Below are 20,876 nucleotides of genomic sequence, written 5' to 3' on the forward strand. Positions count from 1 at the left end.
CATCCAGCTGGCTGAGATCATAGATCATCTCTGGAAGGAAGGAGATCAATACAAAACAAACTCAAATTGAGTCTTTACCAGAGCCCCGTTTGCCCAAGAAACAAGTTTCACAAATACTTTTTCCTGACAATTTAAACTTAGAAGAGAGAAAAAGATTCTCAAGACTTCAAACCTCTTGTAGTACATATATACAATGGAATATTACTCAGCCATAAGAAGAGATGAAATACTACCATTTGCAATAACCTGGATGGACCTCGAGATAATCATGCTAGGTGAAATAAGCCAGACTGAAAAAGTTGAAAATCACATATCACTTATATGTGGGATGTACACCTAAAAGCAACAAGTGAACAGGACAAACAGAGACTCAGAGACATGGACAGTGGACTCGTGGTTACCAGAGGGGGTGGGGGTGGAGGAGGAGGAAGAAGCAGGCAAGGGGGGTCTCAGGGGGCTTGGGGGAGAGATGAAATGGTGATCCATGGTAGCTGAAGGAAACTGGACTCTGGGTGGTAATCACACAATAGAATATATAGATGTCAAATTAAAATGCACTCCTGAAAATTATATAATTGTATTAACCGATGTTAGACCAATAAACTTAAAAAAAGAAAAAATAAAGACTTCAACTTCTATGAAACCCCACAGATAAGAGATCAGAGAGATTGACGGTAAAATTCTTACCACCTCTGCTGGCTGACGGTCAGATGTCCATGATCCCTTAGCTGCAGCAGTCTTAACAGTGTTCCAGACAGTGAATTTTCCTGGTGAGGCTTGCCAAATTGCTGGAGCTAAAAAAAAAAAAAATGAATACTTTTCTTCCCACCTTCTAAATTCTTCTAGCTGGGCTAATAATCAAATTAACAGAGACAGATTAATAGGAGAAAAATCAAATGTTTTAATGCATTCCACTCCCATGAAGAATTCACATAGGCATGAAAATTCCAGCAGTAAGGCAACACTGGATATATAAGACATTTGGGACAAAGGAGAAAAGAGGAGGCAGGAATATTAGATTTCAGAAGTGAGAATTAGCAATTTACAGGCACTTGAAGAAGAGGGAACATACGCCGCAGAAACACTCTTGCTGGACAACTCAGAAACAATAATGTAACTACACACAGAGTTCAGTTTTTTAAGATAGTTTTTTCTTTGATTTAAGCAAGCTTTGCCTAGTTTAATGGCATTGTGACTCACTTGCTTTTTTCTGCCCTTATCCTTCTACATTTGTACGCCTGCTCATTTGATCATTAAGCCTTAGGACATAAGGTTTTGGTCAATGTCAAATCTTTTAAGAATAAAGCCTCAGTCTATCAATCATGAGGACAATAAGTTTCAGTTAAACTAAGGATAACATCTTGGGTTCGGGTGTGTTTCGGCCCCAGATCTATCAAGGCAAAACAGCTCTACTGATCACTTTCCCCTGGGACCAGATGGGGTGATACTACGGCTGATTCCAGAACTGGACACGAAGACCAATTACCCCAGCTTTGTTCAATCAGTAGCGCCCACTATTCCAGCTCCCTTAGTTTCCATGACTAATGACTTTCTCCCTATATAATCTAACTCCTTGAGACACCCAGGGGGCCAGGTCTTTGAGCAATATCTCACCTGTGTCTCTGGGACTTACTTGCAACTCTCTGAAATAAACCTTTTCTTTCTTTGCTGCAAGCCTGTACTTTTCTCATTTGGACTTAGAGGCGCGCAAGCAGACGAACCTCTTTGCTCTGGTAACAATGAGACATGAGAGTATCTAGCTAACAGGCTCCTGACTGATGTCTTCTTATTTACCACACTTAATTCAAATTAGGCTAAGGCAGCATTCTAAGAGTTCCTGCCTGAAATAGGTTTCTCTGTCTGAATCTCTTGGGCAGGAAAAGGGGGAAGGACCACAAGTTCTTTCTGAGGTTTGTTTCTTAATAAACAGCTTAAAAGCAATATCTCAAAAAGCAGCTTCAGGGCAGCAAAATTTTGGTTCCCTGCACCACCTAATATAGTTATCATTTCTAGAAGTTCCATTTATTCTCTTTATTATCTTTTACTTCTTTACTGACACTATCTTTCCATTCATTTCAAGAGTGTTTTCTCTTACTTAGGTCATTTTTGTAATAACAGCTTAGCTTTCAATCTTCTCTAAGGTGTTTCCAACATCTATGTCATCTCTGGACTATCATCTATTAGTTGTCTTTTCCCTGACAGTTGAAGTTATCCTGTTTTTCATATGTCTAGTAATTTAGGATTCTATTCTGGACATATCTAATATTGCATTGTGAAACAGGACATCTTGCTTAAATGCTGTTTTAAATGTTGACTTTTTTTTTGTTTTAGAAGATAGCCTGCCATTTAGGTTCGGCCGGCCAGTTCTAAACAGCCGTCTGTGAATTTGGATTTAAATGTCAGTTCAGTATTCAATCCTGGCAACACCATATGCATTTACAACAAATGTGCATCACCAAGTGTTCTGTGTGGGATCTAGGCAGTGGTCTACCCCTTAATGAAATCTGTCCTTGCTGTTTGGGGTCCAATCCAAGCAAGTGCATTTCAGAGGTGGGCCCAGTAGTTCCTGAGAGATTTAGAGGTCTGCTTTCCCAAGGTTTTACTTTACCACTTTCTCCCCTGACCCATCCTACACTTAGCTCATCCTTCCCTTTGGCCAGGGCCTCACCTTCCTTGCGTTCTTGGACATGTCTGTCATGAGGTATGTACAGGGACACTAAAATAGTTTCAGCAGAATGTTCATACTCCAGAGAACTATCCCATTTCCTGAGTGGACATTTCTGTTTCCATTTGGGCAGAACACATCAGTCCTGATTAGAGTCTGTACCCCAAACTCATCTCCCTAAAAAAGCACAGCATCTCTCTGTGGATGGAAGTGATGCTAACTCAGGAAGGGGCACAGCTCTGGGATGAAACTGTCTCAGTGTGCACAAAAACGGCAAGAGAATAAATCCTTCCTTCCTTTCTTCCTTTCCTTCCTTCTTTCCTGTGGTCCAAATATTTTCCATAGCCAAGGATGTTTTGAGGTGAGAATTTGAGTGAAAAAAAATCTGTGCTCTCTCAGAATCACCCCTCCAATCAGATACCTGAATTATTGTCCTGGAAGCAGCTCTGCACGTCAGCTGTCATCCTATTACAATTGGCTCTTTTCAAAATTGTGGCTTGGTTCTTCAGGTTACCTGTTAGATGTGGCCCCCATACCTCAGAGATCCTTTATATCTAATTTCCAAGATAATCCAACTAACTTCTAGCTGTAATCCCAATTTCAGTGAATCACTAAGTATGAACACATGTAACTATCAGGACAAGAATTCTTTGACCATTGAGTGAAGCTGGGCTTAGGTCCCTGACATCCTGGCACAGTAACTTTCTTGACGCAGGCTGTAAGAACTCTCACAGCTTCAGCCCTGAAAATACCAAGTCTTGGAAATGACCTCATTGTTTATCAAATCAGGGCAGACGTTCACACTATCTGGAAGCTAAGTCTTTGATATAATGTTTTCTGTTTACATTGTTTTTTTTTTTTCAGATGTTTCTAATTACTTCTTTCTTTCCCTGTGAAGAGTCAGTACCTTCATTCTTTAATCATCCAAGGTGCAACAGTGACACCCATGGACCCCTACCTAGCTGGGTCATAGCACAGTGGAAATGGATGGAGAATAAGGTTCTGGGTGGCAGTTGTGTGTGTAATGCTGGTCAGAGACAGCACCTTCCCATAGGGTATGTGTGTGTGTGTGTGTGAATGTCCTTGTGTAGAAAACCAATGGGAAGCAGAGAGACCACTGCTCTGGTGATCCACGTGGCATCTGATATATGTCCTGCTCCCTGACTGTAATAATAGGACCATTTACAATTTATTTCGATGTTCATAGGACTGTGAGAGCCACCATTACCTTTTTTAGTGTTTCTTCTCTCACAATTTCCTTTTGAGAAGGTAGTTACTATTTTATAATAGTAATAATTACAACCAGAACCAGTAACTACATGCAGAGTGAGCAGGATCTCTCTAATATGACCTTTCTGGAGCTACCAGCGTACTTTGTTTCTTGTGTATGTGGAGTCTCAGTCTCAGACTGTAGAAATTGCCTCCTTCATTTTCTCAAATCATGCAACAGTATTCCTATTTAGTTTTTTTTTTTTTTAAAGATGAGGATAGAAGGGTCATTTTTGATGGACAAGATTTGAAATGTTTTAGGTGTCACTATGGTCAAAATATCCACCAATGTTTTTCTGTTTGATGCAATCGGACTCGGCACCACAGACAGTTACTTACTTTCATGTGTCCATAGAATGTTGGGGTCAGGGGCCACTCATTTTCTACTGCACCTCTTGTGGATGTTTTATATATACATTTTTAATTGCTACTGTTTAAATAATCATTATAATTATTTCTGCATGAAAGATAGGAATTCAGGAATTAATATTTGTATATTTTTAATTTGCATGCTTTGGCTTTATTGGTTACTAATCATATTATCTGCAAGTGGTCTTTTGCTCCTTTGGGGCAGTCATGCTTAGCGTTTCCATGTCGCATCTTATCTAGCGGGCACACAAATACAGAACAATTTTAAATGAGAATGGGAATTCCTGCAGCCTGGGTACTCTGAGTGGTTCCTGGTACTAATAGAACAGGGATCAGAGGACAAAGTGGAATCTCGTGAAGATCACAAGTTTGCTTCTTGCAGGAAGGACGTGGATATCTGGAATGTACCCAGGGGATCTCTCAGTGGTTTTCCCAGGAGACAAGGATCTAGTCTACTCACTCCACAGGCCCAGTCTGATGGATTTCTGAGCAGTTCATTGACTTACAGCCATTTTACTATTATCTTACACCAAGGACATTGTTATCTAAATCATTTAATGTAATATAGCACATAAATGTTTAAAGTACAAACAATGAAACCATTGTCTCAGATATAAAATTGTCACTTCCTCCCACCACCTATGTCCTCTCCCCCAATGCCAGAGGCTGCCATGACTCTCTGCTCTCCCTTGCCCAGGATGTCACCTCTCTTTGCTCTTGGAAATGTCTGTGATGTGGTATGAATGACGACACTAAAATAGGTTTTTCAGAGCATTTTTATTCGTAGAACTCCCAGTCATTTCCTGAGAACATTTCCACTTCCACTCTGGCCAGGATCAGACAGTCCTGATTTGTCTTTTCTCAAAATCCAACTCTTTCTAGAAGAACAAACCAGGCTAATCATCTCTCTATGGATGGAGGAGATTTTGCCTCAAGAAGACACATAGTTCTGAGGTGAGAGTATCTCAACGTGCTACATAGAGGGCATAAGGTAGAACATTTTGTGTTCTGTGTGACAGGCAGACACACTCTGACGAGAGATCTTGGTGTTGGGCCCTTTGGCCAATCCTGACTTGTCACCTCCCAGAATCTCAACACAAGAATGCTGCTTCCTGCTTTCTATTCAGAGGTAATCAATCCTACTGAGCCCTCTCTTTCATGGATATTTTGCCTTCAACATTGTGGGTAGCCATTCTGTCTTCCCTTTGTCGCATTGGAGTTGATTTTATTTCACATCTAATATTTCCTCAACCGAGGCCAAGAACTGCGTTATTAAGCCTAGGACAAGATGCTCTGTGACAAACACCGTGGTGCTCAGGGAAGAGCCTGAGCTACCCGGTTTAGCAGTTGACACTTTCCATTCTAAGGGAAGGTGGAAAAATGAGCTCGAGTGGATGAAAGAGGGATTTGGGGACCTGCCTGGTCCTGAGCTGGAAGGAGAAGAAAAGAGGAGAGGAGAGAAGAGCAGATTTTTCTAGCTCCCATTCAGCTTCCTTCTCTGGTACTTGGGTTGCATCAACCGAGGCCACCAGGGGGCAGAATTGTCTGGATTTGGGGAAGGCACTGGCTGTGGTTTACACCCTGACTTGAATGAAGTCTTAATAGGTGTTTACTCTGAGACCCTCCTAATAGGACTTGGGGGAAAGGAGATTTCCTGTATCTGTTGCGTCCCAATATTTCTACCTATACAAGTGACAATAAAAGTCACTGGGCCTCAGACACTGTAGAGATTGGAACGAAAGATGCACAAGGGCTCATTTAATCTGAGGAGGACCAAGGAAGGGCTAAAGAGGAATAAGAGATCCCAGCTTTACCTGTGGTCCTTGGGTAGCATGATTGGATTTCTCCTAGGCAATCTCAGACCCTAACTTCACCCCACTCCTAGACATCTTGAAGGGAAAGGCCCTGGATACCCCAGCCAAGAACCACCCTGACTCCCAGAGTAGAAAAGACAGGGACATCCAAGGATGACACTAATAATGGTTTCAGTGTGCCTTGAGCAAGAAAAATCATATCAAAGAGTTTTAATTTTCTCAAATTAACTCTGCTGTCCAGGGATGCAGAAACATCTAGAATTGAGAGCCAGAACAGAATGGAGTCAGGAGAAGCAGTAGTCACCCAGCTGACGGTGTTGCCGAGTGTGTCCTCAGCTTGAGAGAGTCACAGAGACACAAAGTCACCTCACAGCAGGGACACTGAAGGTCCAAGACCTCATTTACATGAAGGACTTCAGTAGATCTTTCTCCCCTGTAAATCAGGTATAAACATTAGGTGTTTGTGTCCCTCAGAATATACTTGTCAAAGTGTTTTCTTCCGTTCATCTACCTTCTCCTATCCAAGGATGTAGAAACATCTGGAATCAAGTGCCAGGTTTGAGGGGGCTGAGGAGAGGCAAGTACAAGAAGGAAATTTGCATGGAGGCCCCTCCCTCCTCTGAGGCAGGAGAAGGGGATAAGAGAGGTCTGGGGAGCCAGGCTCAAGGCTGGATGCTCAGAGGGAACTCTCTTAGGGCATCTCGACCATGGCCTGGGCTCTGCTTCTCTTCAGCCTCCTCTCTCAGGGCACAGGTGAGGCCTCCAGGGAAGGGCCCATGGGGACATCTGGGCTGTTCCTTTGTCTCTCCTTCCTCAGGCTTACCTGGTCCCTAACACTGACCTCACAAGGGTGTATTTTTGCCTTTTTCAGGGTCCTGGGCCCAGTCTGCCCTGACTCAGCCTTCCTCAGTGTCTGGGGCTCTGGGACAGACGGTCACCATCTCCTGTGCTGGCAGCAGCAATGACATTGGGAGTTATAATGATGTCTCCTGGTACCAACAGCGCTCAGGCACGACCCCCAAACTCCTGATTTATAGAGTCAACACTCGGCCCTCTGGAATCCCTGATCGCTTCTCTGGCTCCAAGTCTGGCACCACGGCCTCCTTGACTATCTCTGGGCTCCAACCTGAAGATGAGGCTGATTATTACTGTTGCTCGTATAGAAGCGGTAGCACTCTCCACAGTGATCCAAGTGCAGGGGGAAGTGAGACCAAAACCTCTTCTGAGTTCAGTCAAGTCCCTTCACTCCTAAACTCAGGCTTTCCTTTCTTTCCCTTGTTATTATTTTATTTTGAAATAACTGCAAACTTAATAATTTAAAGATAATAAAAGAACTCTTATTTATCCTTCTCGTTGATTCACCAATTACTAATATTTTATCATATTTGTGTTTCATTATATTTCTTTATCTTTCATCTCTCTCAGCTTATATATGGATATGAATATGTATGTGTTACCTGTGTATATATGTTTTATGTGTGTATATATGTATAGGTATATACATATATATATGAATATATAACAAACATAACTTATTCATTTTTTGAATAATTTAAGAGTAAGTTATATTCACCAACATTCACATTCCATAATATTCATCATTTTAAAGTCTATGATTTATTGATTTTTTACTATAGTCACAAGTGTGTGCATCTATTACACTCTATAATTCCAGAATGTTTTTATTCCCATGAAAGTAACACTTCATCCACTAGCAGTAACTCCCCATGTCCTTCTTTTCTCATCCCCTAGCAACTATTATTTTACTTTATGTCTTTATGGATTTGCCTATTCTGGATATTTTACATAAATGGATCACATGCTATGTGGCCTTTTGTGTTTGATTTCTCTCATTTATTAAAGTGTTTTCAAGGTCCATTCATGTTGAAACATATGTCAAGATTTCATCCCTTCTCATGCCAAATAATATTACATTGTATAGATAAGCCTCATTTTATTTTTCCATGAATCAATTGATAGAATCTCATTAATTTTTCTGTCTTTTATTCTCAAAGCCAAAGTGGTTCTTTCGGGATCTAGGGCATGAAAATCCTAGGTTCCCATCACTTCACATGAGGAAATAAAAATATAATACTCTTTCTCAGAGAGATATTTAGGAGGCAGTCAAGACTTCATTTTTATCTCATCCTAGCACCTCTTGAGGATTCCCCATTAAGGGGCATCTTTCTTTCTTTTCTACCTGTTGTTTGAACGTGTCCTGGACATGCTGGAGAAGGGACAGAGGGGGTCAAAGCCTCAGCTTCATTAAATGAGTGAGGGGGCTTTATCCTGCTATTGGCTCTTTCCTTTTCTTTTCCAGTGTCTTTGTCAAATGTTCTAGATGACTGCTTCTATTACCTCCAAAAGTCTACAAGGGTAGGTTTTTCACCTTGTGCTTGTGGTTTGTCACAAAAACTCTCCATATCCTGCATTCGTTCTGAGTTTTTTTTCTGTGTACCTAAGGAAAAGAAAAGAATTCAGGTACATTTCAGCTTTCTTTCCATTATGAAATGCATCATTTCTAAAGAAGAGTGCATAAAATGAGGATTCACTCGAAGAAGAAGAAGAAGAAAGAAGAAGAAGAAGAAGAAGAAGAAGAAGAAGAAGAAGAAGAAGAAGAAGAAGAAGAAGAAGAAGAAGAAGAAGAAGAAGAAGAAGAAGAAGAAGAAGAAGAGGAGGAGGAAACCATCCAAAGCATATCCATCTATCCCACTCCCCCAATTAGCTACTATGTTGGCTTCGGTATTAACCCCTCTATTGCTTTTCTTTCATTCCTTGCCCATACCTTTCTAGGTCTGCATCCCCAAACAACATATTTTTGAGACAGTGGGAACAAGCAACACAACAACCGAGTGAGAAAAGGATAATGTGTCTATCAGGTGAGGCCCCAGGACACATTTACACTAACAATGGCTCAAGCTCAGTCTCTTCCCTGGGATTTATTGGAGCCTGAAGACAGCAGACAAGACCCCAGAAGATAGAGAAGGGATCCTAGAGTTGGGTCTGGTCTTGCTGGAGGTGGCCAGATCCTGGCTCTCTAGCAGAACTAATTGCAGGAGATCAGAGGCCCACGTTTTTTGTTACACAGTTCAGCATGGACTCTAGGGGTCGCCTGAGATCATTTCACTGGGAGGAAGAGAAAAAAATTATTCTTGGCCAGTCTGGACACTGGAGAACGGCTCATGTCAAGACAAGCCTAGTGCGGTCAAGTAACTATAAGTTAGAATCCAGGCCACACATTACCAAACGTTACAGGATGGTAACACAGTTGTCTGCACCTGGGATATGTCAGTTAATCATAGATGAATCAGTCATCTGTTGCCTACTAGAGAAAGGTATCAGTGGGAGATGACCTTTAGAAAGAGGTGGCAGAGGATACAATACTCATGAGGCACATAGGGTTCTCTTCATGACACCTTCAGACTCAACTCTGCCTGGCCTCCCTCATCCAGAGAACTGAGTTTCATCCTCTGCAGGGAAAGGCTGGTGGGCAGTGGTCTGTCTACCACTCTCACTACTAGGAGGAGAGAGGACCTGTAATAGCTCCTAATTTTCCTAATGTTTTCATTCATCTCAGCTCCTCACTTCCTACTCTCAACTGAATGAAAAGAAAATATGATATTTCAGGTTGGAACCATTGCAAACTTGGGATGGGCTCTGTCAGGTCTAAGTCAGTTACCGCTTGTCAACATGCATCCTGGCTTCCAAGTTTGTGTTGTTTTCTACTTCCCTGTTCCTTGGTCTCTTACATAAAACTCTAACATATGGCTGTAACACTCAATACAGTTTTAGCGGGGTTTAGGAACGAACAAACATAGTTGTGTATCCTTTCAATTTCACCCACGACAGACAGAGTGAGAATTCTCTTGTGACTGGAGTTTGTGTCTTGAAGGTGGGGAGAGGGAGAGAGAGAAAGAAAAGATGTGATAGGTTTGTCAGAGAACAGACTTATCTAGTTGACATTTTAGTAATAAATCAATAATCAATGAGGGAAGCCAAAGAGGGATCTGGAAACGTGTCCACGCAAATAAGAATTGATGATAATGAGTCTTAAAGAGGTTTTCTTCACATTTCTAGTGGCTGGGGTTGGTTGAGCTTCTGGATATATGTGTTTCTTTCCATCATTCTGTCTTCTCTTTCAGAAACTCCAATAATATGTATATTAGGTCAGTTGACTTGGTCCTACATTTATTGGAGATATATATATATTTTTTAATTTATTTTCTCTTCATGTGCTTTACACTAGTCAATTCTCATTGTTATGACTTCGAGGTCATACATCTTTTATTTTCAATGCCCAATCTGCCGTTAGTCCCATCTAGTATAGTTTTCATCTGTGCTAATTCTAGTTTGTGCTTCATTTTATCTTCTATTTCTTGGCTGACACTTTCTATCTCTCTATTTATTTCAAGAGATTTTGTTCATATCTCTGGTATTACTTTTAAAAAGCTGGTTTAAAGTCTTTGTGACATAGTTCCAATGTATCCGTCGTGTTGAAGTTAGATTCTATAATTGTCATTTCTATGTAGTTGAGTTTTCCTGGTTTTCCATATGCAAGTGATTTTGGATTCTATCCTGGATATACCCAACATTATGTGATGAAACTATGGATCTTGTTTTAATCCTATCTTGATATTTTCGTTTCAGCAGACAATCTGCCCAGTTAAGTACAGGCTGCCAATTCCACCCAGAATTCTGTGGTTTCTATCAGTTCAATCTATAAAATCTACAAAACTTTTGACTTGGTATTTGGACGGATCTAAGTGTGAGCTACACGATGGTCCATCTGGGTTCCAGGTAGTTGACAATTTCTTAAATATTTTCCCAATATCTTTATAACTTATTAGAATCTGTGCCAGCTCAGCTCAGAGTGAAGACTAAGAATCATAAACAATTATCAGAATGACTTTCTCAAGCTTATTTTCTGCACAATCGCCCAAGAACTTCTGGTTCCCTGGTGTTGCCTTTTTTGGTTTTCTGGACAAAAAAAAATTGTCAATTTAGTTCCCTCGTACTGATGGCCTCTTGCTGTGTCAGTGTCTATGTCTGTTTCAAGAGGCAGAAGTATAAACTGCAAGAGAAGCAATGTGTTTCTGTGCCACGCTCTTAGAAACAGCTCTGAAATAGAAAGGCAAGGTCCACGACCACTGTCGTCATTGCTAACAGCACAGGAGATTCACCTGGGGCTTCAGGCATGGGAAATAGAGAGAGAAAAAACAAAAGAAAAGAAAATGTGAAGATCTTCAATTTTCTCTGAGCATTAGGAATTCTCTTTCTCCTCCCGAAGTGTGGACAAGGGAACACATCCTGAAGCTCTGTCTATGTCTCTCTAGTGCCCCTTCTAGCCTTCCAGCTGCCTTGAGTCCAGGCCCTGAAGGAAAAATGGGGCACTCACCCAATGTTCAATGATCTTTCGAATGCCAGCGTCTTCCCCAATCTGCTTTGTGTGGTTAACTTTCTAGGTACTCAAATAACTCCTCCATGAATTCTCTCCAGGTTTTAGAGCTGTATTTTATGCTGGAAAAAGGTGGCACATGCTTCTTGCATCATAAATGGAGCTCTGACCTGAAAAACTGTATTTGTTGTGAAAAATTAAATCACTTTGAACCATTGGCAGTGGAAAAACAGGAAAGAACAAGAGTTTTAAACACAATTTAAGGAAAGAAACAGAACGAAATATTTACACAACGGTTCTTTTGTGTCCTCGTGTTTGAGAAATCATTTTATCTTGGCCTGTGTAAATGTTGAGGTGGAAAAATACATGCAGGAATCCATCTTTGTTTTCAGACCAATAAAGCCAAGATAGACGGAATGTCATCTTTGAATAATATAAAGTTATTGGTAAATATCACTGTTGCTGACGTACAAATGCGCCATTATCAAACCGTCACCTTCCTCTTTCATTAGTCTCAGGTGACATACAACAGCTGGTGGGCGTATAGTCCTCATTTCTCATGTTGACAGTTGGAAGTTGAGAAAATACAAGTCACTTGTACAAACAAGATTCAAATGGCAGAATGGGGAGAAGCAGAGATGGATTCAGGATAGTGGCTTCTGGTAGATGCTCCTTGGTCCCCCCACGGGCTCCCTCACGTGTATACCTGGATACTCTGTGTGGCCTGTGGGTAAGGGCTTGGGAGGAACTGATCAGACTGTAGGATATGGTGCTGCAGAGGCTTCAGCACAAACAAGTGGGGGTGAAGATAGTGACAAGATGGTGCACCTAGGGGAGATCCAACCACCCACCACCTCCCAACAGCAGGTGTGTCCCAGGCGTAGCAGAGAAACTTTCCTAACAGCAGTGAGACTCTGAAGATTGGCTCCCAGCTGAGGGTGCTGCCGAGTGTGTCCTCAGCTTGAGAGAGTCACAGAGATACAAAGTCACCTCACAGCAGAGACACTGAAGGTCCAGGACCTCATTTACATGAAAGACTTCAGCAGACTTTTCTCCCTTGTAAATCAGGTATAAACATTAGGTGTTTGTGTCCCTCAGAGTATACTTGTCAAAATTTTTTCTTCCATTCACCTACCTTCTCCTATCCAAGGATGTAGAAACAGCTGTAGAAATCAAGTGCCAGGTTTGAGGGGGCTGAGGAGAGGCAAGTACAAGAAGGAAATTTGCATGGAGGCCCCTCCCTCCTCTGAGGCAGGAGAAGGGGATAAGAGAGGTCTGGGGAGCCAGGCTCAAGGCTGGGGGCTCAGAGGGAACTCTCTTAGGGCATCTCGACCATGGCCTGGGCTCTGCTTCTCTTCAGCCTCCTCTCTCAGGGCACAGGTGAGGCCTCCAGGGAAGGGCCCATGGGGACATCTGGGCTGTTCCTTTGTCTCTCCTTCCTCAGGCTTACCTGGTCCCTAACACTGACCTCACAAGGGTGTATTTTTGCCTTTTTCAGGGTCCTGGGCCCAGTCTGCCCTGACTCAGCCTTCCTCAGTGTCTGGGGCTCTGGGACAGACGGTCACCATCTCCTGTGCTGGCAGCAGAAATGACATTGGGAGTTACAATTATGTCTCCTGGTACCAACAGCGCTCAGGCACGACCCCCAAACTCTTGATTTATAACGTCAACACTCGGCCCTCTGGAATCCCTGATCGCTTCTCTGGCTCCAAGTCTGGCAACACAGCCTTGCTGATCATCTCCAGGCTTCAGCCTGAGGACGAGGCTGATTATCACTGTTTCTCATATGCGGGCAGTAGCACTTCCCACAGTGGTGCAAGTTCATGGGGAAGTGAGTCCAAAACCTGCCTTGTGCTCACAGGGTCTCTTCTTGCTCTAGAGATGCTTCCCCACCCTGAGCAGAAGGGGCTTCATGCACCATGGCCTTGAGAATCAGTTCTCTCCGTGTCTCTCTGCTCTCCCAACTTACCATCCAAAATGCAACCTACTCTCTGTTTTTTTGTTTTGGGACAATGACAGTTTTCTTAACCTGTATGTCATAGTTTCAGAATATGCAACCCTTTCCAACTCCTCAATTGCAGTATAAGAAAGACAAAGAGATATATGTTTGGGGCAGTTTTCACAGTCCTCAGGAAAATTCTCACTTTATTATTTTTTTATAGTCTAACATTATTTTTGTAATAATTTTTATTTTTCAATTACAGTTGACATGTAATATTATATTGGGTTTAGGTGTACAACACAATGATTAGACATTTGTAAAACTTACAAAGCAATCACCCCAATAAATCTAATTCCTATTTGACAACATACATATTTATTACAATACTACTGGCCATATTCCTCATGCTATACTCTACATCCCCATGACTATTCTGTAACTATCAATTTGTACCTCTTAATCCCCTCTCTCACTTCACCCATCCCTCCAATCCCCTGCTCAGTCTAGAAACCATCAAAATGCTCTCTGTATCTATGAGATTGTTTCTGTTTTGTCTGTTCATTTATCCTGTTCTCCAGAGTCCTCATATAAGTGAAATCATAAGATATTTGTTTTTCTCTGTCTGACTTATTTCATGTACCATAATACCCTTTAGGTCCATCCATGTTGTCGCAAATGGTAAGATTTCATTTTTTTTTAATGGCTGAGTAATATTCCATTGTGTATATGTATCACGTCTTCTTTATGCACTCATATATTGATATACAGTAGGTTGCCTCCATATCTTAGATATTGTAAATAATGCTGCAATGAACATATGGGTGTAGTGCTTTGGGTTTCTTCAGATAAATATCCAGCAGTGGGATTACTGGATCCTTTTTTTGTCTCGTTATAGCCTTTGTTTTAAAGTCTATTTTGCCTGGTATAAGTATTGCAACAGCAGATTTTTTTTTCTTTTTGTTTTTATGAAATATCTTTTTCCATCTCTTTACTTTCAGTCTATGTGTGCCTTTTGATCTGAAATGAGTCTCATGTAGGCAGCATATTTAAGAGTCTTATTTTCTTATACATTCAACCACCTACCTATGTCTTTTGATTAAAGCATTTAATCCATTTACATTTAAAGTAATTATTGACAAGAATGTAGTTATTGCCATTTTATTTTTTACATTTTTGATCTTTTTTTCCCCTTCTTCTTCTTAAAGAAGTTCCTTTAACATTCTTTGTAATACTGGTTTGGTGCTTGTCTGGAGAGCTCTGGGTGTTTTTTTATTTGTTTGTTTGTTTGTTTTTTGTTTTTTAATTCTAAATGATAGCTTTTCTAGGTGGAGTAATCTTGCTTGTAGTTCTTTACTTTTATTCACTTTGACTATTTCCTGCCAATCCCTTCTAGCCTGGAAAGTTTCTGTTGAAAAACCAGCTAACAGTCTTATGTGAACTCCCTTGTAGGTAACTGGTCTTCTCTTGCTACTTTTAAGATTCCCTCTTTGTCTTTAACTTTTGGTGTTTTAATTATAATGTGTTTTGGTGTGGGCCTCTTTAAGTTCAACTTATTTGGGAGTCTCTGCTCTTCCTGGGCTTGTATGTCTATTTCCTTTGCCAGGTTAGGGAAGTTTTCTACCATTATGTTTTCAAATAGATTTTTAATTCCTTGCTTTCTCTCTGCTCTTTCTGGTACCTTTATGATGTGAATGTTGGTATGCTTGATGTTGTCCCAGAGGTCACTTAAACTAGCCTCATTTTTAAAAATTATTTTTTCTTGTTGCTGTTCTAATTGAGTGTTTTCTGCTATCTTATCTTTCAAATTGCTGATTCAGTCTTCCACTTTGTCTAATCCACTGTTGATTCCCTGTAATGTAGTCTTCATTTTAGTTATTATTTATTTCTGACTGGTTATTTTTTATGTTCTCTATCTTCATTTTTATGTTTCCTATTTCTTTGTTGAAGTTCTCACTGAGATCATTGAACATCCTTATAACTAGTGTTTTGAACTCTGCTTCCGGTAGATTGCTTTTCTTCATTTTGTTTAGTTCTTTTTCTGGAGTTTTGTTCTGTTCTTTAATTTGGAACATGTTTCTTTGTCTTCTCATTTTGGCTGCCTTCCTGTATTTGTTTCTCTGTATTAGGTAGAACTGCTACATCTCCTGGTCTTGGTAGAGTGACCTTATGTAGTAGGTGTCCTGTGAAGCCCAGTGGTGCAGTCTCCCTGATCAACTGAACCAGGTACTCCAGGTGTGTTCCTTGTGTGGGTTGTGTGTGCCCTCCTGTTGTAGTTGAGCCTTGATTGCTGTTGGCATGTCGATGAGAGAGACTGACTTTCAGGCTAATTAGTTGTGAGAACTGGCTGCGACTACAGTGGAAAAACTGTTGTGCAGGATTCACTTTAAAGGAGCTCTAGTGCCTGTCAAGTCTGCCCTTTGGGTGTGTGATTTGTGGAGGTAGTTGGGTAGTGCCCTGGTGTGGTCTGAAGCTGGCCAGTGGGTGTGTTGGTTTGGGGACATCTTAGGAGGAGCTCTGTTGCAGGCCAAGGTCAGTCACAGTCTGTGCCTGTCCAGGGCCACTTAGTATGAGCTACAAAGTGTTCTTCAGATGGTTGCCACCATCTGGGCGTGGAGGTGCCTGGGAGATGCTAAGATGTGAACTGAGGCCAGCTGCCACTAGTATTGAGCTTAGGGCTGTTCAGCAAAAGGTACGGGGCACACAAAGGCCAGATGCTGCTTGTTTGGGCTTTGCGAATCTTTGAGATATTTTAGAAAAGCTTGCAGTATGAGCCAAAATAGGCCATTTGTGTGGAAAATCACTGGAAGTGGCTTGAGTGGGCCTGCAATTTGGGTGGCACAGGGTATCAGGGAATCACCAGGGCAGGGCAAACAGTGTTAGCTAGGTTGACGGAAACTCAGATATGGCGTCCACCTGCACATGCAAGCTAGTGGAGGGAGGGTTCAACAAAGGAACCATGGCTTCTGCCAACACTTCTGTCTGAGAGGAAGCTGTCCCTCCAGTCCTCACCTTGAAGCCAAACAATTCAGTTCCTCCTTGTATGTCCTTGGCCCCTCTCAATCTGCTGCCACAGAGCTGGAGCTCAGAGTGAATGAGTCTGTCATTAAGTAAGTCTGTGTATGGGCCCTTTAAGAGGAACATCTTATACTCCAGCAGCCCTCTGTCTCATTTAGCCACAATATCCACTGTTTTTCACAGCCAGAAGTTGTGGAGACTTCTCTTTCTGGGACTGGAACTCTGGGAAGCCTGGTGTGGGGCCAGAATGCCTTGATCCTCAGAGGGGACCTCTGTAGTTGAGATATCCCTCCTGATTTTTAACTACCACATGTGGGTGTGTGACCAGCCTGTTCTGTGTCTCCAATGCTCTTACCAAGCTCAGTGTGGCTTCTTCTGTGTATCTTTAATTACAGGACTTCAACTAGTCTTTCAGTGATTCTCAATGATGTTTGTAGTTTAGATATAATTTTGATATGGTCGTGGGAGGAGGCAAGCACAGCATTTATATACTCCGCCATCTTGACTGGGAGCCTAATTGGAAAATCCTCGCTTTAAATGCCTTGGTACCCCACATCAGAGCAGACCATGTTGGATTTAGTTCTCCAGTCATAATGTTGTCTTATTCAGTTCCATGTCTCCCACGCTCTCTCATCAGGGTGGCTCTTCTCAGTGGGTTATTCCTTTACACATCTGTTGCTGAAAAAAGAACAACTAAGAAAAGATGAAGATGTTGCTGAGAGACTGAGGCAAAAGGGTTGGATGTTCTTTTTCTTTTAGGATATCTCATTTTGACCCCATATCCAAGGAAGCTGAACAGGAAAGAATTTCAATTGCAATTCCGTTTTATGTAAAATTTCCACTCCTTTTAAATCAATGAACTTTTAATCTAGAAGCAGCTCTGCACATGCTGTTGCAGAGTTACCTCCCAAACTTTAAGTTCTTATGACAGATGTCATAGTAAGCCAAAACATTGAGAAACCAATGCTTGGAGATAGAGAAAGGCTTATTCAATTTGGCTAAAGCAAGAGGATGGGAGAAAAAGATCTCTCAAATCTGTCTCTCCCAGAAAGCAAAAAATAGAGAGTTTTTATGCAGCTAGGGAGTAGGGGAGGGGAGTTCCAGGGAACTGTAAAGAAATCTGTGTTCCTTTAGTCACAGGTAATGCTTTTTTGTACTAGACTCCCAATTGCGGCTACCTTGGAGACATTCTTTCCTTCTTCAAAGCAAATTCATAAATTTCCTCACAACCCTCAGGTTATCTCTTCCTGTTTGACAAAGAGACATCGCATATGCAACTTAAGACTACATTCATGAAAACCAAAAGAATTGAGCAGAAAGAGTGGTTAATATGTGAACAAAGACCTAATGAAGAATTAAATTATTTGATTTTAGCTGCCGGAAATACTAGGGGCATTAAAATCACAAGGGGCTCAGCTACAATGCCTGTCTCCCCATCAGGCTGGACTCTTCCCAAAATGACTCCTTTTTTTTTCACAAGGGAAAAGATATTTGTGGGAGTGTCCCCATCTTTTCAAGGATCCTCAATGTATCTGTTTTCTATGATGAGCCAACCCAATTTCTAGCTGGAGTTTTAGCTATTATGAATATATATATATATATATGTGTACATATATGTGCGTGTGCGCGTGTGTATATATATATATATGTATATGTATATATATATGTGTATATATATGTGTGTGTGTGTGTATATATATATATATATGCGCACACATGTGTATATATATATATATATATAATATATATATATATATATATATATATATATATATATATATATATATATGGTCGTGGGAGGAGGCAAGCACAGCATTTATATATATATACACGCACACACACACATATATGTACCAAGAACTGTTCAAACATCTGAATGAACCTATGTTTAGGCAACACAAAACCTAGACCGTAACCAACTCTGCCCATTTGGCTAGCATTTTCCCAGTTTTAGGACTAAAAGTACCATATCTGAGAAAGGTCCTCATTCTCAGGCAAATCAGGATAGATGTTCACTGTGATGATTATTTTATGGTTAATTTGAGTGGGCTATGGAGGGCTCATATTTTAAACATTATTTCTGGGTGCACTTATGAGGATATTCCTGGATGAGACTAGCATTTGAGTTGGTGGACCCAGTAAGTAGATGGATTGCGCACCCCCATGTGATTGGGCCCATGTAATTCATTGAAAACTTGAGTAGAACAAAAGGCAAAGAAAGAAGGAATTCACCTCTTTTCCTGTCTTGCTGATTGAGCTGGGATATCTCATCTCATCATCTCCTGATCTCATACTTAAATTTACATTATCAGCTCCCCTGGTTCTTGGGGCTTTGTACTCAAATTGTGTTAGTTGCAAGACCAGCTCACAATATAGGGCTTCACATTTACTAAATTGTTTAATTACAGATGCTCTACGAGCAAGCTTCCTCATCACCTCCTCATTTTACAGATGTGGAAGCTGAGACACAGAGGGATGTGTTCCTTGTTTGAGATCAGTACTAGAAAGCAGCTGGCCCAGCAGCAAACTGAGGTCTTTGACCCCACGGTTCTTGTTCTTCACCACCAGCCTGTGGCTTCTCACTCTGCTTTCAAAGCTAAGAGTTGGCCTGTCCATGAGGTGCCAGAAAGTTCTCTCTCTTTTTTCAAAAGCAAGTGGCTTTGCAGTGACGTCCTGTCTAACAGAAATGAAATTTGAACCACATATGTTATTTAAAATTTTACAGTAGCTACTTTTAGGAGATTAGATGAAACAGTCTGAATTAGTTTTCATAATATATTTTAATTCAGTTAGTTGAAAATATTTCAGTATGAATTAAATACAAAAATTAAACATTGTACATTATACTTATACTAAGTCTTTGAAATCTAGTGGGTATTTCAGAACTACAGCACATATCTACTGGGACGATCCATATTTCATTCTCAACAGGTGCATGTAGCTTGTGGATGAGATGGATGAGATGTCTTTGGGGTAACCAGGGGGTGATGGAGGGTACAGTCTCATGACCATCATGCCTTGCTAGGGAGAAACAGCTGCTCCACTTTTCACCAAACAAAGAATACCGAGTGCACGTAGAAATGAGGAAATTTTTATAACATGTTTCTACTGTCAACGTATGAAACATCCAAACCCGTGGAGAATTTTTATAAGTTTATTTGAGCCAAACTGATAATATATCCTGGGAGCAAGATCTCAAATTCCCCCAAGAATAATGGTTTTACGGCTTCTTTTGTGCATTTAAAATCAAGGAGGGCAGGAAAGGAAGATTACATGGAGGTGGGAAAAACAAGGAAGAGATTGTATTAGAGGATAGTTAACAAGATTATGTGCTATCTTGAGAGTGGTTACAGTTTATTTCAAAGATGTGTTAACCTAGATGCACAGAAACAATGGGTAGGGCTTGCCTAAGACAATTAATCCCTTTACTAAAGAAGACATATGCCTGGGGTGTGACTACCCATCATGACCTGCCCAGTTAAGAATTCATGACCAGATATCCTGTGTGGTTACTCTCCATAGAACTCCCCTCCCCCGCCCCATACCCACTACACTACTTTCTTTCAAAGACAAGACATTAAGTACAATTACAATTCTGAAGATGAATCTGAGCCATCAAACACATTTTTATTATTACTCAGTGTAATAAAGGACAATAGTTCGAGTAAATTTTTAAATAAATATTGCTACAAAAATCCCTTTCAGTGGGAAGACCATTTCCGTACACCTCACATAGAGGGAAGGAGGATTATAAGGACTATTTTATTGAATTCGGAAGTCTAGCCATTTTCCACAAAGGGATCTACCTGCCTAATTCACAAGGACAGGTCATGTTTATGAAGGTCAATTCTCCCTGGACGGCACTGAGAGTTAATCTCCCATGTTGTCATGACCCAGAGCACAGGTGTGAGAACTGACCAGCAGGAGGGCCAGTGGACTCCATGGGGAGACTCTGAGGTGTGACGTGTGAGGAGTGTAAGTACCGGGGCAGGAAGGTTGGAGAGAAGCCATTTGTCACTCGCCCAACTGGGAACAGTAGTGGGCATGTCTGAAGCATGTAGCATGTAGCCCACATCTTATCTTCAATTATCTCTTTAGACCCAACTCTGAGGGGCGAGCCATGGGGTGTTTCTGTCTCTGCACAGGTATCAATCACCACAGTGCTTCACACATCATTTCTATGTATGTCTTCAGCATTTGTAAATGAATTAGTTACATTATATTCTCAGCAGTACTAGGTTTGAAAACAAATACATTAGCTCTGAATATTAGGTAAAAATACATCTTGCTGATCATATTTATTAAACTTAAAAGTTTCTCTTCCTATTCTGACAGTTGTTGCAACTCAATGGCCTTGACCATGTTAGAAAAGAAATTCTGATCTGTCAGGAGACAAACTTGAGGAAG

At 41.1% G+C, this 20,876-nt stretch overlaps 1 gene segment (V, D, J or C); it reads left to right on the forward strand.

Annotated features, from left to right (window-relative positions):
* The first annotated feature begins 6,787 nt into the window (after positions 1-6,787).
* Positions 6,788-8,973, forward strand: LOC120616862 (immunoglobulin lambda variable 2-18-like). The segment is given in 4 exon segments: positions 6,788-6,870; positions 6,989-7,375; positions 8,438-8,493; positions 8,911-8,973. Coding segments are annotated over 4 exon segments (552 nt in total).
* The last annotated feature ends 11,903 nt before the right edge of the window (positions 8,974-20,876 follow it).

Source organism: Pteropus medius, unplaced genomic scaffold (assembly GCF_902729225.1).
Source record: "Pteropus medius unplaced genomic scaffold, Ma_sr-lr_union100, whole genome shotgun sequence".
Taxonomy (NCBI): Eukaryota; Metazoa; Chordata; class Mammalia; order Chiroptera; family Pteropodidae; genus Pteropus; species Pteropus medius.